Source organism: Rattus rattus, chromosome 4, assembly GCF_011064425.1.
Source record: "Rattus rattus isolate New Zealand chromosome 4, Rrattus_CSIRO_v1, whole genome shotgun sequence".
NCBI classification, from domain to species: Eukaryota; Metazoa; Chordata; class Mammalia; order Rodentia; family Muridae; genus Rattus; species Rattus rattus.
This window is the reverse complement of record NC_046157.1, coordinates 115,254,403-115,270,579: the sequence shown is the minus strand read 5'-3', so window position 1 is coordinate 115,270,579 and position 16,177 is coordinate 115,254,403. Positions and strand designations below refer to the sequence as shown.

The 16,177-nt window shown below is 46.7% G+C and overlaps 1 protein-coding gene across 1 annotated transcript; it reads left to right on the top strand.

Moving 5' to 3' along the window:
• Nucleotides 1-12,403: 12,403 nt before the first annotated feature.
• On the top strand, nucleotides 12,404-12,620 carry LOC116898145 (protein transport protein Sec61 subunit gamma-like). The gene has a single exon (XM_032899523.1). It carries the CDS (start codon nucleotides 12,414-12,416, stop codon nucleotides 12,618-12,620), a length of 207 nt encoding a protein of 68 aa, XP_032755414.1. The 5' UTR covers nucleotides 12,404-12,413.
• Nucleotides 12,621-16,177: the final 3,557 nt, after the last annotated feature.

The following is a 16,177-nucleotide window of genomic DNA, read 5'->3' as shown; positions in this document are numbered from 1 at the left end:
GGTACTCAGCACCTACTGCTACCCTGGTCTCTGACCTAGCCCTGGCAGTTCCTCCTTAACCAGCCCTAAGATCTACCCTGGCCATTCCCTACTCTTCCCAAGCTTTCAGAGTCTTTTGTGGATATCCCAAGCGTGCTCCTGCCTAAAGGCTTCACTCTGGCTGTTCCTCCGTGCATTTAGTGCTTCTCTCGGAGATCAGATTCCCCTCTATAGAGCAGGTGGCAGCTCAGGAGCTTCCTCAGCCGAAGCTCTACCCTGGCCTCTCAGTTCTCACTGTACTCTGAAGTCAGTCACCATGACGATAGGCTCCATTTGTATGCCAGAAAGTATTGACTTCACCACTTGTGATGTCTTCCTTGTTATTCTTTTTTTATTTCCTCTGTCCAAAGGTTAAGTGCCTAAGGTAGAGGGTAACCAAGTGTGCCACAGCTAGGCAGCACCTGGCTCTGGGGACAGTGAGCCACAGTATTATGTATTATGGAGTGACAGCCGGGGTGAGTGCACCTGGCTTGTGGCACTCAGGCATCCTAGAGCAGACTCTGGGGTTGTAGATGCCCCCTCCCCACACCGCTCCTCAGGGTCACCACTATTTAGAACTCTTTAGGTGTGTGATATAAAAGTGGACCCATGCAGTATTTATTCTTCCATAACGGATTTTTTTTTTTAGCACAGAGCCCTCTGAGTATATCCATGTTGTATCATACAGAGGGATAAAATATGAAGGGAGATTTTTCTCCAGATAAGATCCATAGTGTGGTGCAGCTACAGTTAAGGGGTAGTTTTACACTAGCATACTTGGGTTTAATTCCTCTGCATTCCTGTCCGCCAATCCCGCCTTACCTTAAGTTGCCAGCTCCCACTGCCAGGATAAATTATAGGCCTACCGCACCCCTGAACAAATCAGCAGGATGTGACCAAGAGTCCACAGCTTGGCATTTCTGGACACAGACTGTTAACAGTGGACCACTAGAAGCTCGGAGGAATTAACAGCCACCTTCTTACTCTGTTTCCATTTTTTCAATGAGGCTTGGGAATGTTACACATCTATGTAATGACAATAACTAGAAACCAAAAGTTTAAATGTGAAATGATTTAAACACAAGAAAATGAAGTGCTTATGCCTCTAATGAAACAGGTCCTGGGTCTGGAGAGATGGCTCAGTGGTTAAGAGCACTGGTTGCTCTTCCAGAGGTCCTGAGTTCAATTCCCAGCAACCACATGGTGGCTCACAACCATTTGTAATGGGATCAGATGCTCTCTTCTGGTGTGTCCGAAGACAGCTACAGTGTACTCATATACATAAAGTAAATAAAGAGAAACAGTTACTGAAAATTGTAAACTGCCGATGAAAAGACTCATGGGAGTCCTGAGTACCTGGAGAGAAACACTGTGCATGGATTAGAATATTCTAAGTAATAAACACTTCAGTTTCCTGGGTCAACCCATAAGTGTAAGTTTCCTATCAACATCTTAGCAAGTTTCTTTGAATACACACGAGCTTATTGTTAACTATCCGTAGGAAGCACTAGAATAGCCATGATGATATAGAGGGGGGATCATTATACCTTAGGCAATATACCATATTACATTACTACTATTGTTACTATATGATTACCATGTTATTACTATAATAATCATGGTATGGTGGTACTGGTGGCAGACAGAGAGAGCATTAGAACAGAATAGAGAAGCCGGAAACAGACCCACACAAATAGGTTCAATTAACTGTCAACCAAAGAGCGAGCCAACACAAGCTTGGCCGTAGGAAATGATCTCTTCAATAGATGGATGGATGGAAGGATGGATGGATGGATGGATGGATGGATGGATGGGTAGGTGGTTGGATGGATAGAAAGAAAGGAAGAAAGAAAGTTTAATGCACCTTGACCTAGACCTAAAATGTAGAAAATAACTGGGAATGGGATCATAGCCTTAAATACAAAACAATAAAGACTTTAGGGAAAAAAAACACAGAAAGTCAAACATCAATATATTGACCTTCATCAGGATTTTAAACTTCAGTTCTGTGAAAGCGCATATTAAGAAAATAAGAAAATCTACAGATTGGGAGAAAATAGTTGCAAATCATGTGTTAGAGGAAGTTTACCTAGAATGCATACCAAGGCTCAAAGCTCCACAATCCAGCAACAGCTGAGCCCGAAACACACATACTAAAAGGATATACAGAGGGCCAATTAACACAAGGAAAGATATTCAACATGGTGGCCATTTTAAATATACAAATTAAAACTAAAATGGGGCCAGGTATTGTGGTGCCTGGCTTTCATCCCAGCAAGGGGGAGGCTGAGACAGGTAGCTCTCCATGAGTTTAAGGCCAACCTGATCTACATAGCTAGTTCCTGGTGGACCAAGGCTTCACTGTGAGACCCTGTGTCAACAAGACCACAAAAACCTAACAATTGGCTAGAGTAAAAAAGAAGAAAAACTAAAGTAAAAATAGTGAGTGAGGGGTGGGTAGGGGTGAGGATGAGCATCCCGGCCAATGCTATAGCCACCAGAGTAACAGTCTGTGTGAGGAAAGAAGGAAATCCAGTTCAATGATACTTAGTTAGATGGTGTTGGTTCAAAATTCCAGAGTCTGACTCAGAGCAACTTACTTTTGACATCATTTAAACACAGTGCAGCTGAAGCAGAAATCTCTGGTTTCATCGGAGACTCAGCTGTGTCCCATGATGCTTTTCTGGAGACTGTCTTATGAGAGGATGTTTTGCTGAAGCAGACACAGGGGAGGGTGTTTTGCTGAGAACAGACTGGTGTTTTTCTGGAAGATGCCTGGGAAAGGGGCAGTTGATGTTTTGCTGGGGCGGTTGCTTGAGAGAACACATGATGTTTGGAAAGGGTATCAGTACAACCCAACAGACAATGGACGAGGATGTGTGGTATTGGTTCTCCTTGTCACACTTTGCTGGTCTTCCTTGGGCTTTGCTGACTCTAGACTTTGCTGACACTAGACTTTGCTGACACTAGACTTTGCTGACGATCATCTGGCATTGGTTCACCTTACCTACTTCTCTGATCATTGTTTGTCACTACGATGTAGAGAGAAAGGCACCAAAGAACTTCTGGTAGTGTTTAGGTGGCTTCCTGTTGCTTCCTTGGACTCAGGACAATTGGCAGAGCCTCTCGGCTTCTTCTAGATCAAACTGCTGTTGCTGGTTCGTGAATGGTGTTTGCTCATGGATGGAGCTACTGCACCTGATTCGTGTGAACTGAACTGCTCTTATCCCGACGATGCAGGTTGGATTCACCCCAAAGAACTATTTCTAAACAGGTTCACATCCTCCTCTGCCCTATTAGCCTTTCCTTTCCACCACCTCCGGTGAGTAGTGAGCTAAAGGAGAGGTTAAATCATTTAAGCACACTTATTAAAGTAGGTTTTAAAAAACATAAGCCTACAAACAACTTTGGGGGAAAGTTTCGTTGTGGCAATAATCACAATAAGGCTCAAGGCACAACTTCATTGAAATTCCTTTGCAAAGTACCTGTGATCTCTCCCATAAGAACAGGTTCTATTGACTGAGACATAAGGCTCAGGTATAGGTATAGAGAAGTAGGGTCTGGTACAAGCATGACAGCCAACTCTTCTGCAAAGTACATGGGACCTCTTTCACATGAATGGGTTCTGTTGACTGAGAAGGAATGCTCAAGAGTATTGGATAAATACAGTATGCTGAGGGACTTGGATGAGGCCTGGCCCTACAAATAGCAAAGTTCACCAGGTGGCTAACTACATCGATTCCCAGCTTTCCAAGTGGAAACAGATATTTATCCCCTCTGCTGAAGAGAAAAGCCTGTGCGTGTTAACATTCCTGTTTTCCCTACTGTTTTCTGTAAGTGCAAGGACCTCATGCCCTCTACAAGTGAGAACAAATGGTACTGGTAATGTGCAGAAGCTGAGTCACTTACACGTTGTGGGTAGGAATGAAAAGTGCACAGAACCCTGGAAAACCGTTTATCGCTTTCAACTAAACAGTTTATCATTTACAACTGAATGTAGCCATTATACCTCTAGGCATTCATCCCAGGAAATGATCCTAAAAGACATATGCAATGTTCATAGTAGCTTTATTATAGTAACTCTTCCCTGCTGAATTTATCCCACATGTCCTCTAATGGTGACTTAGCAACTGTGGTATATCCATGTAATGGAATACTATTCACCAATGAAGAGGCAAGAATGATTGACACATCCAATGAGTTGGTTTTGAGTTAACAGCCATTCTCAGAAGGTTACATATCGTATTATTCCACTTGCGTAAGATCTTCGAACTGATAAAACTGTAAAGATGGAGAGGTATAGGAGGCTATCTGTATGGTTTGTCAGTAGGTGGTTAGAAAGGATAGCACAAGGAATCCCAAGGAATATTTATGTTGACTAATAGCAATCTCCCATCTACATTTTACAGAACTAACCACACACACACACACACACACACACACACACGAGAAGTGGTATTCAAATGGACTGGGTGTGCTGCACTAAGGTGAAATTCCCAATTATGTACTGTACTACAGTCACATAAGATTTTACCATTAAGGGAAATCAAGACCAGCTCCATGGTATCTCTCTGCATTCCTTCTTTGGGCTCTATGTAAATCTATTATTCTTATCTATTATTCGGGGAGGAAAGGGTTTATTCAGCTTATTCTTCCACATTGCTGTTCATTACCAAAGGAAGTCAGGACTGGAACTCACACAGGGCAGGAACCTGGAGGCAGGAGCTGACACAGAGGCCATGGAGGGATGTTACTTGCTGACTTGCTTCCCCTGGCTTGCTCAGCTTGCTTTCTTAAAGAACCCAGGACCACCAGCCCAGGGTTGGCCCCAACTGCAATGGGCCCTCCCACGTTGGATCACTAATTGAGAAAATGCTTTACAGCTGGATCTCATGGAGGCATTTCCTCAAGGGAGGCTCCTTTCTCTGTGATAATTCCAGCTTGTGTCAAGTTGACACACAAAACCAGCCAATATACCATCTTTTAAGATTATTTTTAAAATACACATAGGTCTATAGCAAAAGCATTCCCATGTAAATGCATAAATTGTTTTTCCTTTGTGTATTGTCAATTGTTTGCACTTTAAAGGGATAAGTAGGCTTGTTTTCTCCGTTATACAAGAGAGTTTGAGGGCAAAGATGATTACAGGCAAGAAAGTAGTCTGTCTTGGTCCCAACACTAGCTGTCTTCAAAGTCAGGCAGGGACGAACCAAAGACCACTATGCCCATTTTATCTGTGAGAAATTTAGTTCCAGAGATCTAGCTTATGCAACTTGATATGCTTACGATGAACTAGAACTGTCCCGTTGTAAATCTTAACAATCGAACACAAGCTAAATTGAAGGAAGAGAGTCATTGGTTCAAGTAACTGAAAGACTTTGAATTCAAGGGCACAGCTCAACCCAGTTACTAAATCCTTGTAATAAGGATTTCTTACTCTTGATTTTTGCTTGGACGAAGTTCTCTGTATTGGTTTTTATTCCAGAGCATGCTGTTCCCAAAGGTAGCACTCACTCATCAGCGAAGCTGTCTCATAAGAAATCTTTCTCCTCTCATCTTCAGAAGCATTCCAGATTGACTCCTCCATCTTGAATCCCATACCTAGAAATGTGAACAGGTCTAACCAGACTAGTCCTGGTCCCATACAAAGTCAACTTTGCATTATTATGACAAATAATAAATCAATCAGCTTATAAAGAGGAAACATTGCCTTCACAATGTTTAAGGCTTCAGTGCCTGGTGGGTTGGCCCAGTTGTTTGATGAGTAAGCATATCACAGAAGGAGTACACAGTGGAGAGGCATGCATGGAATAAAAGCAACAAAGAAAAGGGACCAGCAACCCAGAGTCCCTTCTCAGGCACATCTCCAATCTCCAATGGTCTATGACCTCCCAATAGCACTATAGGCCGAGCATTAATCCTTTAATATGTGGGCTTTTCGGAGACAGCAAGCACAGCACAGACCTACCCTGCCCTGATCTTCTGGACTGAGAGTTGGGGGATGGGCTATACAAATAAATTTTCCTTGGATTATCAGATACCCCTTCTTCACATCCACATTTCCAGGCACTTACAGGCTGTGCAGGTAGGACACACAGGTTGTTATGGAGTTAACAACTCTTGAGGTCATCGAGGAAAACCCCCTCCTGTTTTCCGAGTAGCACAGGAAAGTCAAACATCCACTTTGGTGCTCTTAGGGTTTAAGTTATCCTGAGAAAAGGTGAAGGTACCTGGGCTCTGTTGAGGACCATTAAGCTAAACCTACTTCCCATTGGTCATGAGATCTAAGGCCTTTCTCAGGCTCTTGGTAAACACCGGATATTCTAAGCAACAGAAAACATACATACTAGCACCTTTTCCTTTTAAGAGTTAATCTAGACGAATTTGTCAACCACCTGGCCATGCCTCTCCGCAGCCCCCAGAAATCTAAGTCACCAGAAGATTTGTTATGAAGAGAGGGGCAGGGATTAATCACCCGCTTAGTGTGACAATGCACGTATTCTGAGAAGCCCCTTCTGCTGCACAGACCCTGGCGGAGCTCCCACCATGTTTCACTAAGAGCATACCCATGTTTTAAAGCAACTTTGCCCTTCTGTTCATATTCTCTGTCTCTGTCTCTGTCTCTGTCTCTGTCTCTGTCTCTGTCTCTCTCTCTCTCTCTCTCTCTCTCTCTCTCTCTCTCTCTCTCTCGCCAAAGTCTGGGGCTTTCCACTTATTTGCTGAAGTCCTCCCCTGAACCGCCAACCTGTGTAGCTGCTTTGCCAGGCCTCCATCATCACTGAGCAGAGCCACCAGCCATTTTTAAAAGACTCAAAAGGCAGACACTCCTTCTCCGCACTTCCCTCCTCCTGACTACTCCCGAGTTTTGAAGCTTGTCTGCGCTGCTGTTCTTCTCAAAGCCTCTAATAAATCAGTCTCTGAGCTTCCTCTGTGTTGCTAAATTCTTTCACTGCCAAGACTCAGAACCCAAAAGAGGGAGCCTCAATTTCCCCGGTATTCCTGGGACTAGAATACCAGGTGGTTCAAAGAACCGGGAAGCATCCCTTTCCCAAGCACATAAGCCTGCCCACCTTAAAGAGCAGAAAGAAGACAGGTTTGCAGCTTGTCTGGAGGGCCCCATGCAGAACTCCAAGGCCTCTAGTCTGTCACTCACTCTCCCCTCCCCGATCCCTGGTTATCTAAGTCTCCCAAAACCACTCGGATTCAACCAGCAAATCCCTAACCATTGCATAGTATCCTTAGCTGGGACCCCATGGCCAAACATCCCATCCAGGCTGGCCCTGTAGGGTGTCCCCGGGTACAGCCTTTCCTGCAGGTGGTGAGAAGTTGTCTGCCCCCCACCCCCCAGTCCAGTTCCCAGTCATCCTCAAGTTAATCGCCTTCTCCAGCTGACACGTTTTCACGTTTTTAAATTAATGAGGAATTTGTTCTCATCCAACTAACTGGTTAGGGCAGCAGGCCTATTTTCCCCTTCTCAAATGAATCCTGTAGGTAAAATAATGAAAAAAGCAAAAGAAAAAAAAAAACATGTTTCTCTCTCCCACCCTGGCCCCACTTTTATCGTTTTTTGGCAGTTCCGAACAGAACAATATGAAAAATCAGACAATTTACTGCTCAGTAATTAGCCCAAACTATCCTGGGCAGAAGGAGTTTGTTGTTCAGTAACGTGAGGGCAGCGGTGGGGGGAAGAGGGGAGGGGAGCTGTGCGCAAGGCCTTATGGGTACTAAGATTTTGAATAAACAACTTCCTGTGCTGGGTTTCTAGGAGCAGGGGAGTGAGAAGGTTGGATAGACTAGGCAGAGTTATTTTCTAAAGATGTGGGCTAATAACGAAAAGGTTTCTGCTCAGTCTCATGGGCTCAATGCTTGTTCCCTCCCAATTTAGGAATCCCAGGTTCATAGGTGGAAACCTTGGCCTCCGATGTGAGGGAATGGGGAAGGGCCTTTGGAGGGCGGTTGTTATAAGGGTGAGCTTACCAGAACTCTGCCACATGGACCCTGAGCCCGGAATTCCAGCCTCCAGAACAGAGAAGGATAAATTTAGTGTTATACGCCACCCTGGGGTAGCTCAGGTGTTGGTCCCTAGATACTGACTCACGATCCACTGTGTCATCTGTAACGTTCTTATAGAACCTGCCTCAGAGCTACAATCTTCTCCCGGGTTTTTTCTTCCCACACAACCATGTGCACTCTTTGGAGGAAGGTGCTACAGCGGTCTCACCCTTGGACCATGAATCTAACACCATAGCACACAGTTGGTGCGCTGTTGGTTGAGCTGATGTAGTGTAGATCAGGCAGACTTTACACAGACAGGTGGTCCCTGCCATAGGTCTGCCCTCTGTGAGAGGTGGTGGATTGATGGAAGCGGCTTCGCTGTTTTCCTAGTAAGAAAGGTCTTAAGGAGCATCCTGCCCCAGGTCAAGAGAGCTCTGGATACTCCTGCATTTCTAGTGAGCTATAATGCATCTTATTACTGAGCCGGTCTCCCTGTCCCCCTGCTGACATTTGAACGGAGCTCTCTCCATTTTTTTATGGCCTCATATTCTGTTCATGTCCTGCTCTCTATGCAGGGTGAGAGCCCACTTTTGAAGACCTGTCCAGCTTTGTTGACTGTCACTGAGCAAGGTTTATGACTCCCAAGTGTGCCATCACTAGGGGATGGGGGAGAGGGTAAAATGTATTTCTAGCATTTACCTAGTATCATTTACTGCTATCGTGTGGATCTGAAATTTTCCCCACAAAGGCCATGTGTTAAGCTTGGTCACCACCCTGCATTTATCTGACATAAATGCAGCCTTTAAGAGACGGGGAAGTTAGGTCATTGGGGTGACCTTAGAAGTGGTCATTGGGACCTTGGCCCCTTCCTGTTGTCTCACTTCCCACCTGCCAGGAAGTGAGAGGCTGTTTGTTTTGTTTTGTTTTTTCAGAAGCCCCAAAGCAATGCAGGAGCTAACCCCAGACCAAATTATGAGCCAAATAAACAATTTGCAAATTTCCTCTTTTGCAGTAGTTAATTATCTATTATTCTGTCACAGTGGAGGAAACCAACTGACTACCTCTCCACCTCATTCTGACCTGAATGAGTCAACTCGGAGATCTCACTGGACAAACCACGGATGGATACACAGTAAGCTCCCAAACCCAGGGGCAGGTGTGCGGTGAGAGACAGAACCAAGGAGGACAGTAAGGTGATTCCGAAGGTAATGATGGCTTGGGAAAGATGCGAGCAAGGAGCCATTTCTGGTTCTTTCCTTCTGTCTCCTTTTCTTTGCAGTCTCCCTTATAATATATTTGTGTGGGTTTTTTTATTAAGTTATTTATTTACTTTACAGCCTGATCTCGGCTTCCCCTCCCCTGTCTCCCCCCAGTCCCTCAGTCTAGCCTCACTTCTCTCCGCTCCTCCAGTCCCTCCTTCTCACCTCCTGTTCTCCCCTTCCCCTCCCTTTCTTTTCAAAGAAAAGACAATGAGTCTCTTTGGCAAATCAAGTTACAGTAGGACTAGGAGCATCTTCTGTTGAGGCTAGACAAGGCAGCCCAGTTAGGGGAAAGGGATCCAAAGGCAGGCAATAGAGTCAGAGACAGCCCCTGCTCCAGTCGTTAGGGGTCCTGCATGAAGACCAAGCTGTACATCTGCTACATATGTGTAAGGGACCTTGGTCCATCCTATGCATGTTCTTGGTCAGGTGGTTCAGTCTCTGTGAACCCCTACGGGCCCAGGTTAGTTGGTTCTGTAGGTGTTCTTGTGGTGTTCCTGATCTCTCTGCTCCTACAACCCTTCCCCTTCCCCTTCCCCTTCCCCTTCCCCTTCCCCTTCCCCTTCCTCTTCCTCTTCCTCAAGACTCCCTGAGTTCGGGAATCTCACAGGCTGGCCGTCAGCAGGACATCAGACGAACCCAGCAGAGAACCTCCTGGCCATCAGGAAGACATGGTGTTGAACTTACCAGCATCTTTTAGGGATGGGCATCTCCTTATCCAGCCCTGCCAGCAGGAGCTTTGATCTTGCAGAGGTCTGGAAGTAAAACTACACCTTCCCTGCGTTTTGGGGGTGGGTGGGACTTTCTGCTCTGCTTTTTAAATTGTTGCTTTGGTTCACAACTCAGCTCTAAGCTGGAATGGTTAGCACTGCAGCTCAAGCGCCCAGCTCTGAATACATGTTTGCTCTGGCCAAGCTTCGGGTGAACCCAAGCCCAAACTGCCACCTGAGAGACAGAACCAAGGCAAGTGTGCTGCCATCCCTCAAAAACATGTTCTACCGAACACACCCCACCCTGTGCCTGCACCACTTACGCAAAAGAATAACACTATTTTCTTAATATACGGCCATGTTATAGGTTGATTGAAAATACAAAGGAGATGGGAAGGAGAGGGAGAGAGAGCAATAAAGCCCTCACCGTCATGAGCCCAACCCCTGGAGCTAGCTCAGTAGCCCCTTCCTTCTCCTCCATATGCAAAGATGAGCCATGACCCAGACTTTCTCTGGTGCAGGAGGATGCCTAGGAATGGAAGCACCAAGGGAGAGTGTCATATGAAGATGAAGGCGGCCATCTACGAGCCAAGGACAGACAAGCACCTGGCCTGCTGATACTCTGCTGTTGGACTTCCAGCCTCTGTAAGCACAGGAACATGATTATGTGCTGCTGGGGACGGTCGGGCTGAGTCATGTTGTCATGGCAACCCTCATAAACCGATAATGCTGCCCTAAGTCTTGGCTCAGAGACCATTTGCTTCAGGACAAGTGGCCCAGGAACCTCTTTAACTGTGTGCTTCCTTGCTCCCTAAGGTCAGCCTTTCCTACATCTTGACTCTTTGGCAACAGTAATCAGAACAAAAGACCGGCAGACACACACACACACACACACACACACACACACACACACACACACACACACACGCACAGAACCCCAGAAACAAACCTAGGAGCGTTCCAGGTGGCCAGGTGGTACAGGGAGGCAATTATAGTCAGGGAAACTGCAGAGCTATCACAGAGCATCCGTGTGGCCCGGGTGGGCAATGTCTGCTCTATCAGGGTATGACTGCCGAGCTTAGCGGCCAGGGGGGACGTCCTGGGGTTTCTGTGCAACAGAAAGACAAGATAAAGTCCACATAGTTCCCAGCACTCTGCAGGAGCAGAAGCTCCACCCCCACCCCCACCCCCACCCCGGAAAAAGCAGCTACCCGAACCAGGAAGAGAAGCTGGTGTGTCCCAACACCGTATGGAGATGTGTGAAGCTCTATTTCATTGCCTGAAAACTTGTGAAATTCGACTCTAGAGACCCAAGATCCACTTTCAGTTTTCATCTACCGCCTCCATTCTCTCAGGTCACACTGATGTAGACAAAGCGCGTGGCGATAAAATTGATAGCTGTACAAAGGATTTACTAATGGCCTTGCCTGGGAGATTCTAAGTCACACCAGTGGAGTTTAGGTGAAGGAGCACGGCCTCCAAACACCCCAGGGATGAGTAGCAGATGCTAATCAGATGTGTTAGAGCTCAGGGAAATATACAATGCTAGGATGGAAACTCTTGTTTGCTGGGATTGGCCAGCCGTTAGGCCCATCCCCATATCTAAGAAGATTCCTCAAGGGAACAGTGCAGGATCACAACCAACGTTCCAGCCTGACCTGCTATAACCCTCCCAGTTCTTGGGAATACGTAATTCTGCCAGGTGGGCAAGACGGTCCCATGCGGCAACTATTTGAAAGGAACAACCCCGAAGCACTTAAGAAATAATTACGGCAATGTCTCTGCTGTTTAAATCTCCCATCTGCCAAAAAAGCCAGATCTGCAGTCTCCTGCCTCTGTTTGAACTGTTCAAAGTGTAACCTGGGGCTGGGGCGGAAAAGAGATTTGAGGATTTCAGTGTATGTGAAGGGAGTAAGTCTAAGAGGTATTGAAGTTAGCAAAGTTCATTTGAGGCCGGCTCTTCTTCAGGCATCAGCAATAGCCAGCCTTGTACCTTCTTCTTCCACCTCTAAGTATGCAGAGTGAGTTCTCCCTGGGGAGGAAGCAGGACCCTTGTGAAGAGCCAGGATGGGGATGAGGTCGAGGTTCTTTGAATCCCACGTGTGCTCGGAGTTCCAGTGTTGTAGCATATGGGACCAAGATTGCTCGCCGACCCTGGGACTCCCTCCTGTGGTGTGAGATGAAGGGCCCGAGGGCCACAGTTTGTCCTCTGAGGTCCTGAATTTAGTAAAAACTCAATCCATTCATTGTTTTGGAAATTTGCTAATTCTTAAGGACCCACTCCAACACCAATTTTTTTTTTTTTATTTGAGAAGTTAAGGAGGCTGGAAAAACAAAACCAGGAAGGCAAGATAAAGCCACTCAGTGGCGGTTCAATTCTCTTCTAAGCTACGTGTCTGTCTCTACACTCTCAAACCGCCATCCCACAAATATGGATCAGGTAATGCAGTTTGTTGAGCCAAGTTGGCAGTTTGTAAAGGACTCGATTCGGCTGGTTAAAAGATGCACCAAACCTGATAGAAAAGAATTCCAGAAGATCGCCATGGCCACAGCGATTGGATTCCCTATCATGGGGTTCATCGGCTTCATTGTGAAACTGATCCACATCCCTATTAATAACATTATTGTGGGTGGCTGAGTCCTTTCTCATCTTGGGACTGGTGAACCAATGAGGGGGTGACAAGCTCATGAAGTAAAAAGTTGCCTGGAAAAAAAAGCCACTCAGTGGACATCCAGTTGGGGTTTGAGGGACAAGAGAAATCAGGAGGGAAATGCAGATAGACACAGCAGCTCTTAGACATAGTACTGCTGCTTCCCGGGCCTAATCCTGGGCCCCAAAGCCCCAAAATTCAACTCAAGCTTGCCCCAATGGCATCACCCAGGATGCAGGCGAGATGCCTTGTCCACTGCCACAGCAGCCGTTTATGTAGACACATGCAATTGGTGGTTCACTTCAGTTCTCTTTAACTCTCCTTTCCTGAAGGTGAGGCTGGCGTCCTTAGCAGACGAAGAGGCTGAGAACAGGAAGGCACTTCTTAAGACTTCACAATGGGTTACTCCTGGAAATGGGATTGGAACCCGCCTGGCTCTGTGAGTTTCTGAGGGCACCCGGTTAGGATCCTGTTCCTTCTGGACAGACGCCTTAAAAGTGCAGCTCTGTATGCTATAATATGAGGGCCAGCAGAGGAGAAATCTCACTGAAGGAAGAGACAAATGGTTACAGGAGGTTTCCAAGAATCATGACAAACTCGTATTCCTGCTGTGGAACTGAGAGGAAACTCATAAAGAAGAGGGACTTATTTGCCTCAGGAGTATGAGGCCAGCATGTGATTGACGCAACTGGAGGCCCTGGTGCCACATCAGGATGAGGTGGCAGTCAGTCAGTGCACAGCCAGACCAAGCTGGTGCGCATGAGTCTCTCCTGTTATAAAGCCATTAGCTCAATGTGGGGAGCCCATTATATGATTTCATTTATCCAAGTTACTGCCCAAAGTCTCTTTCTACAAATCCCATCAGCACATGAATTGGAGTTCAGGTTCCAACACGGAGTTAGAAGGAGACAAACACTCCAACCACAGCCAATCTAGGTTCCTGTCTTGAAAGCCAAGCTTCCCAGTGTCTTAGGCAGGAGGGCCGATGTGCCCAAGGCTGTTCACACTGTGCAGTCTGTAGTTCCACTTCTGGCTAACTGGTCTTGCTAACTGAGGCACATCAACCCAGGATGTGGTTTCCATGCTTAAAAGCCCACCATGAGATAGTTCCAGACTGCACTAGGGTCCTGAACACCCAATGTAGTCACTGGCCAGCTAACGGAGACTTTCTATTGGCTTAAACCCATGTAGTCTTCGATGGTGGACACTGTAGAGAGGTGTCTAGGTGAAAGGAATTCTGTATCTGCTCCTCCCCGGATCCAAACCTTCTGTGGTCCAAGGCTCTGGAAACCAGGAAGATTCTCTCTCTGCCTCTTCCTGTGAAGATTGCATGATTGGCAGAGGCTGGTTTGAAAGCACATCTCCAGACAAGGCCAGGTAGGAAAAGGTTTGTGAATGTGTGTGCACATATGTCAGCATCCCTGCCTGGATCCTCCTTCAGCTACCTCTGTAGTGTTTTGTTACCTGAGGGCAGTTTCCAGCCACAGGGGTCTCCTGTGAACCATGTTTCTGATGAACCTCTTTAATTCCACCCTCAGATCTGGGGGCTTCCCAATCATGCCCTTGGGCATCCCTTCAGTTTTGTTTCCTCTGCCTTAGCCTTCTCTGAAACCATCCCACTCATCCAGGCTATCGCCCAGACAGGAAAAGTAGGTCAAGGACTAAACCAGAAGAAAGGGCTTCCAGAAGAAGTGTAAGTATTACCCAAAGCTATTTTGAACCTGAGACTGTGAAACGAGAGAATGGTGGGGATGGCTGCTTTCACCAACAACCCAGGAACAGACAGACATTGGCCAATGCCTAAAGCCTTCCACCCATCCATGGAACATGGCGTCTCACAGCTGTGCTCTGCAGAACAGGATACCACCCTATGCAAGGACAGCCTTGAAATCTAAATTCACCATCAGCAAGGCCATGGAGAACTGGGAACAAGGCTTGACTGGCTTGGTGTCTAAGGAAGATGTGCCAGTCACCCGGGGTGAAGTATAGCCACTGAGCAGATGTGTCCAGGGTGTCTCAGGAAGTCTGAGCAGCAGGGGGAAGCATTCTAGCTCGCCCTTCCCAGGCCCAGCTCTGCACCATGCTGAGATGCAAGCTTTGCTGTTGAAATGTGTGTATTTAGGGGGAGTGAAGTGTGCAGCAGGATCAAGGTGACTGGGTTCGAGGTAGCCTGGTTAAATTCAAGGCTCCCTGCAGAGAGAGGTCTTGACCTAAGAGCTAACTGAAGAGAGGAGATAGGGAAAGTGCCCACAGGAGTCTGGGTAGAAGGAGGAGCCATGGGTTGGATTCCCGGGAAGCCGGGAGAGGAGGTGAGCCACAGGGCAGGCAGCTATGTGCCCTTGTCTTTCTTCTGGAGAAACCACACAGGACCTTTTCATGCCAGGCTGCCCGTGATGGTGGTGTCAGGCCCCACTGCTGGGGAGGCATTGTCTCACATAGTCCTGTTTTTCTCTTTCACACAGGGAAGAAGAGAGAAGAGAAAGCAAGACTAGCATTTAAGTCCTGTGAGGTTTCCCGGAAAGTTTCCCATTCTAACCCAACTACAAGATGCTCTTATTGGAGGCACCTGCAGTGGGCCACCATGGTTCCTGGTTGATGAAGCATTCCTACTTTCCTGCAAGCTTCTGTACAACGTAACTCCCTCACAGAAAGCGTGTCACTCTTAGAGGCTGTGGCTCTGAACTCATAATTAGGCTTTACAGCTACACACAGGACAAACGATTACATCTGGAACATACAAACAACAACAAAACCCTAAACACCTAGAGAGGGAGAGGGAGAGGGAGAGGGAGAGGGAGGGGAAGAGAGGGGGAGAGGGGGAGAGAGTGAGAGTGTGTCAAAACTAGACTACAGAACCAAACAGTTCAAAGAAGAAATATAAACGGCAGGGAAGTATCTCCCCATGTTCAACACCCTTAGCCACCACTCTGAGATTTCGTCTTAGCCCAGTGACAAAAGCTAAGGCCAAGAAAACCAAGCCCAGCAAGGATGTGGGGGCGGGGACTGCATTCACTGCTGGTGGAAGGCAGGCTGGTGCAGCCACTGTAGAAATCATTGTTGGAGTTCCTTAAAGAGCTACAAGTAAGCCACCATATGATACAACTGTATCCCCCTGGGAACATACCCAAAGGACTCTATCCCCTACTACGGGGGCACTTGCTTGACAGTGTTTATCGCTGCTCTATTCCTCATAGCTGAGAAATGACAAGAGCCTAAACTTATATCAGCTGATAAAAGGATAAAGGAAAATCTGACACATAGGTATGATGTGACTTTATCCAGTTGCAAAGAAAATGAAATTATAAAATCTGAAGTTAGAAGGACAGAGCTGAAAAAAAAAATCATTCTAAGTGAAGTCGTCTAGGTCCAGACAAAAATGGTGCACGTCCTCTTTGAGTCTTTAGATCCGTGTATCTAATGCAAAGGACCCATAGAAGCCAGGAAACGAGAACGGGGCCATTAAAGGAATTTCAATGGAAGGAGATGGCACAGCCTAGGTGGTAGGGATTGGGGAAGGGGAATAATGGGGCAGGGAGTTATATGT

Bases quoted from the DNA above. Each gene is read 5' to 3' on its own strand.
- LOC116898145 (XM_032899523.1), top strand. From the start codon at position 12,414: ATGGATCAGGTAATGCAGTTTGTTGAGCCAAGTTGGCAGTTTGTAAAG.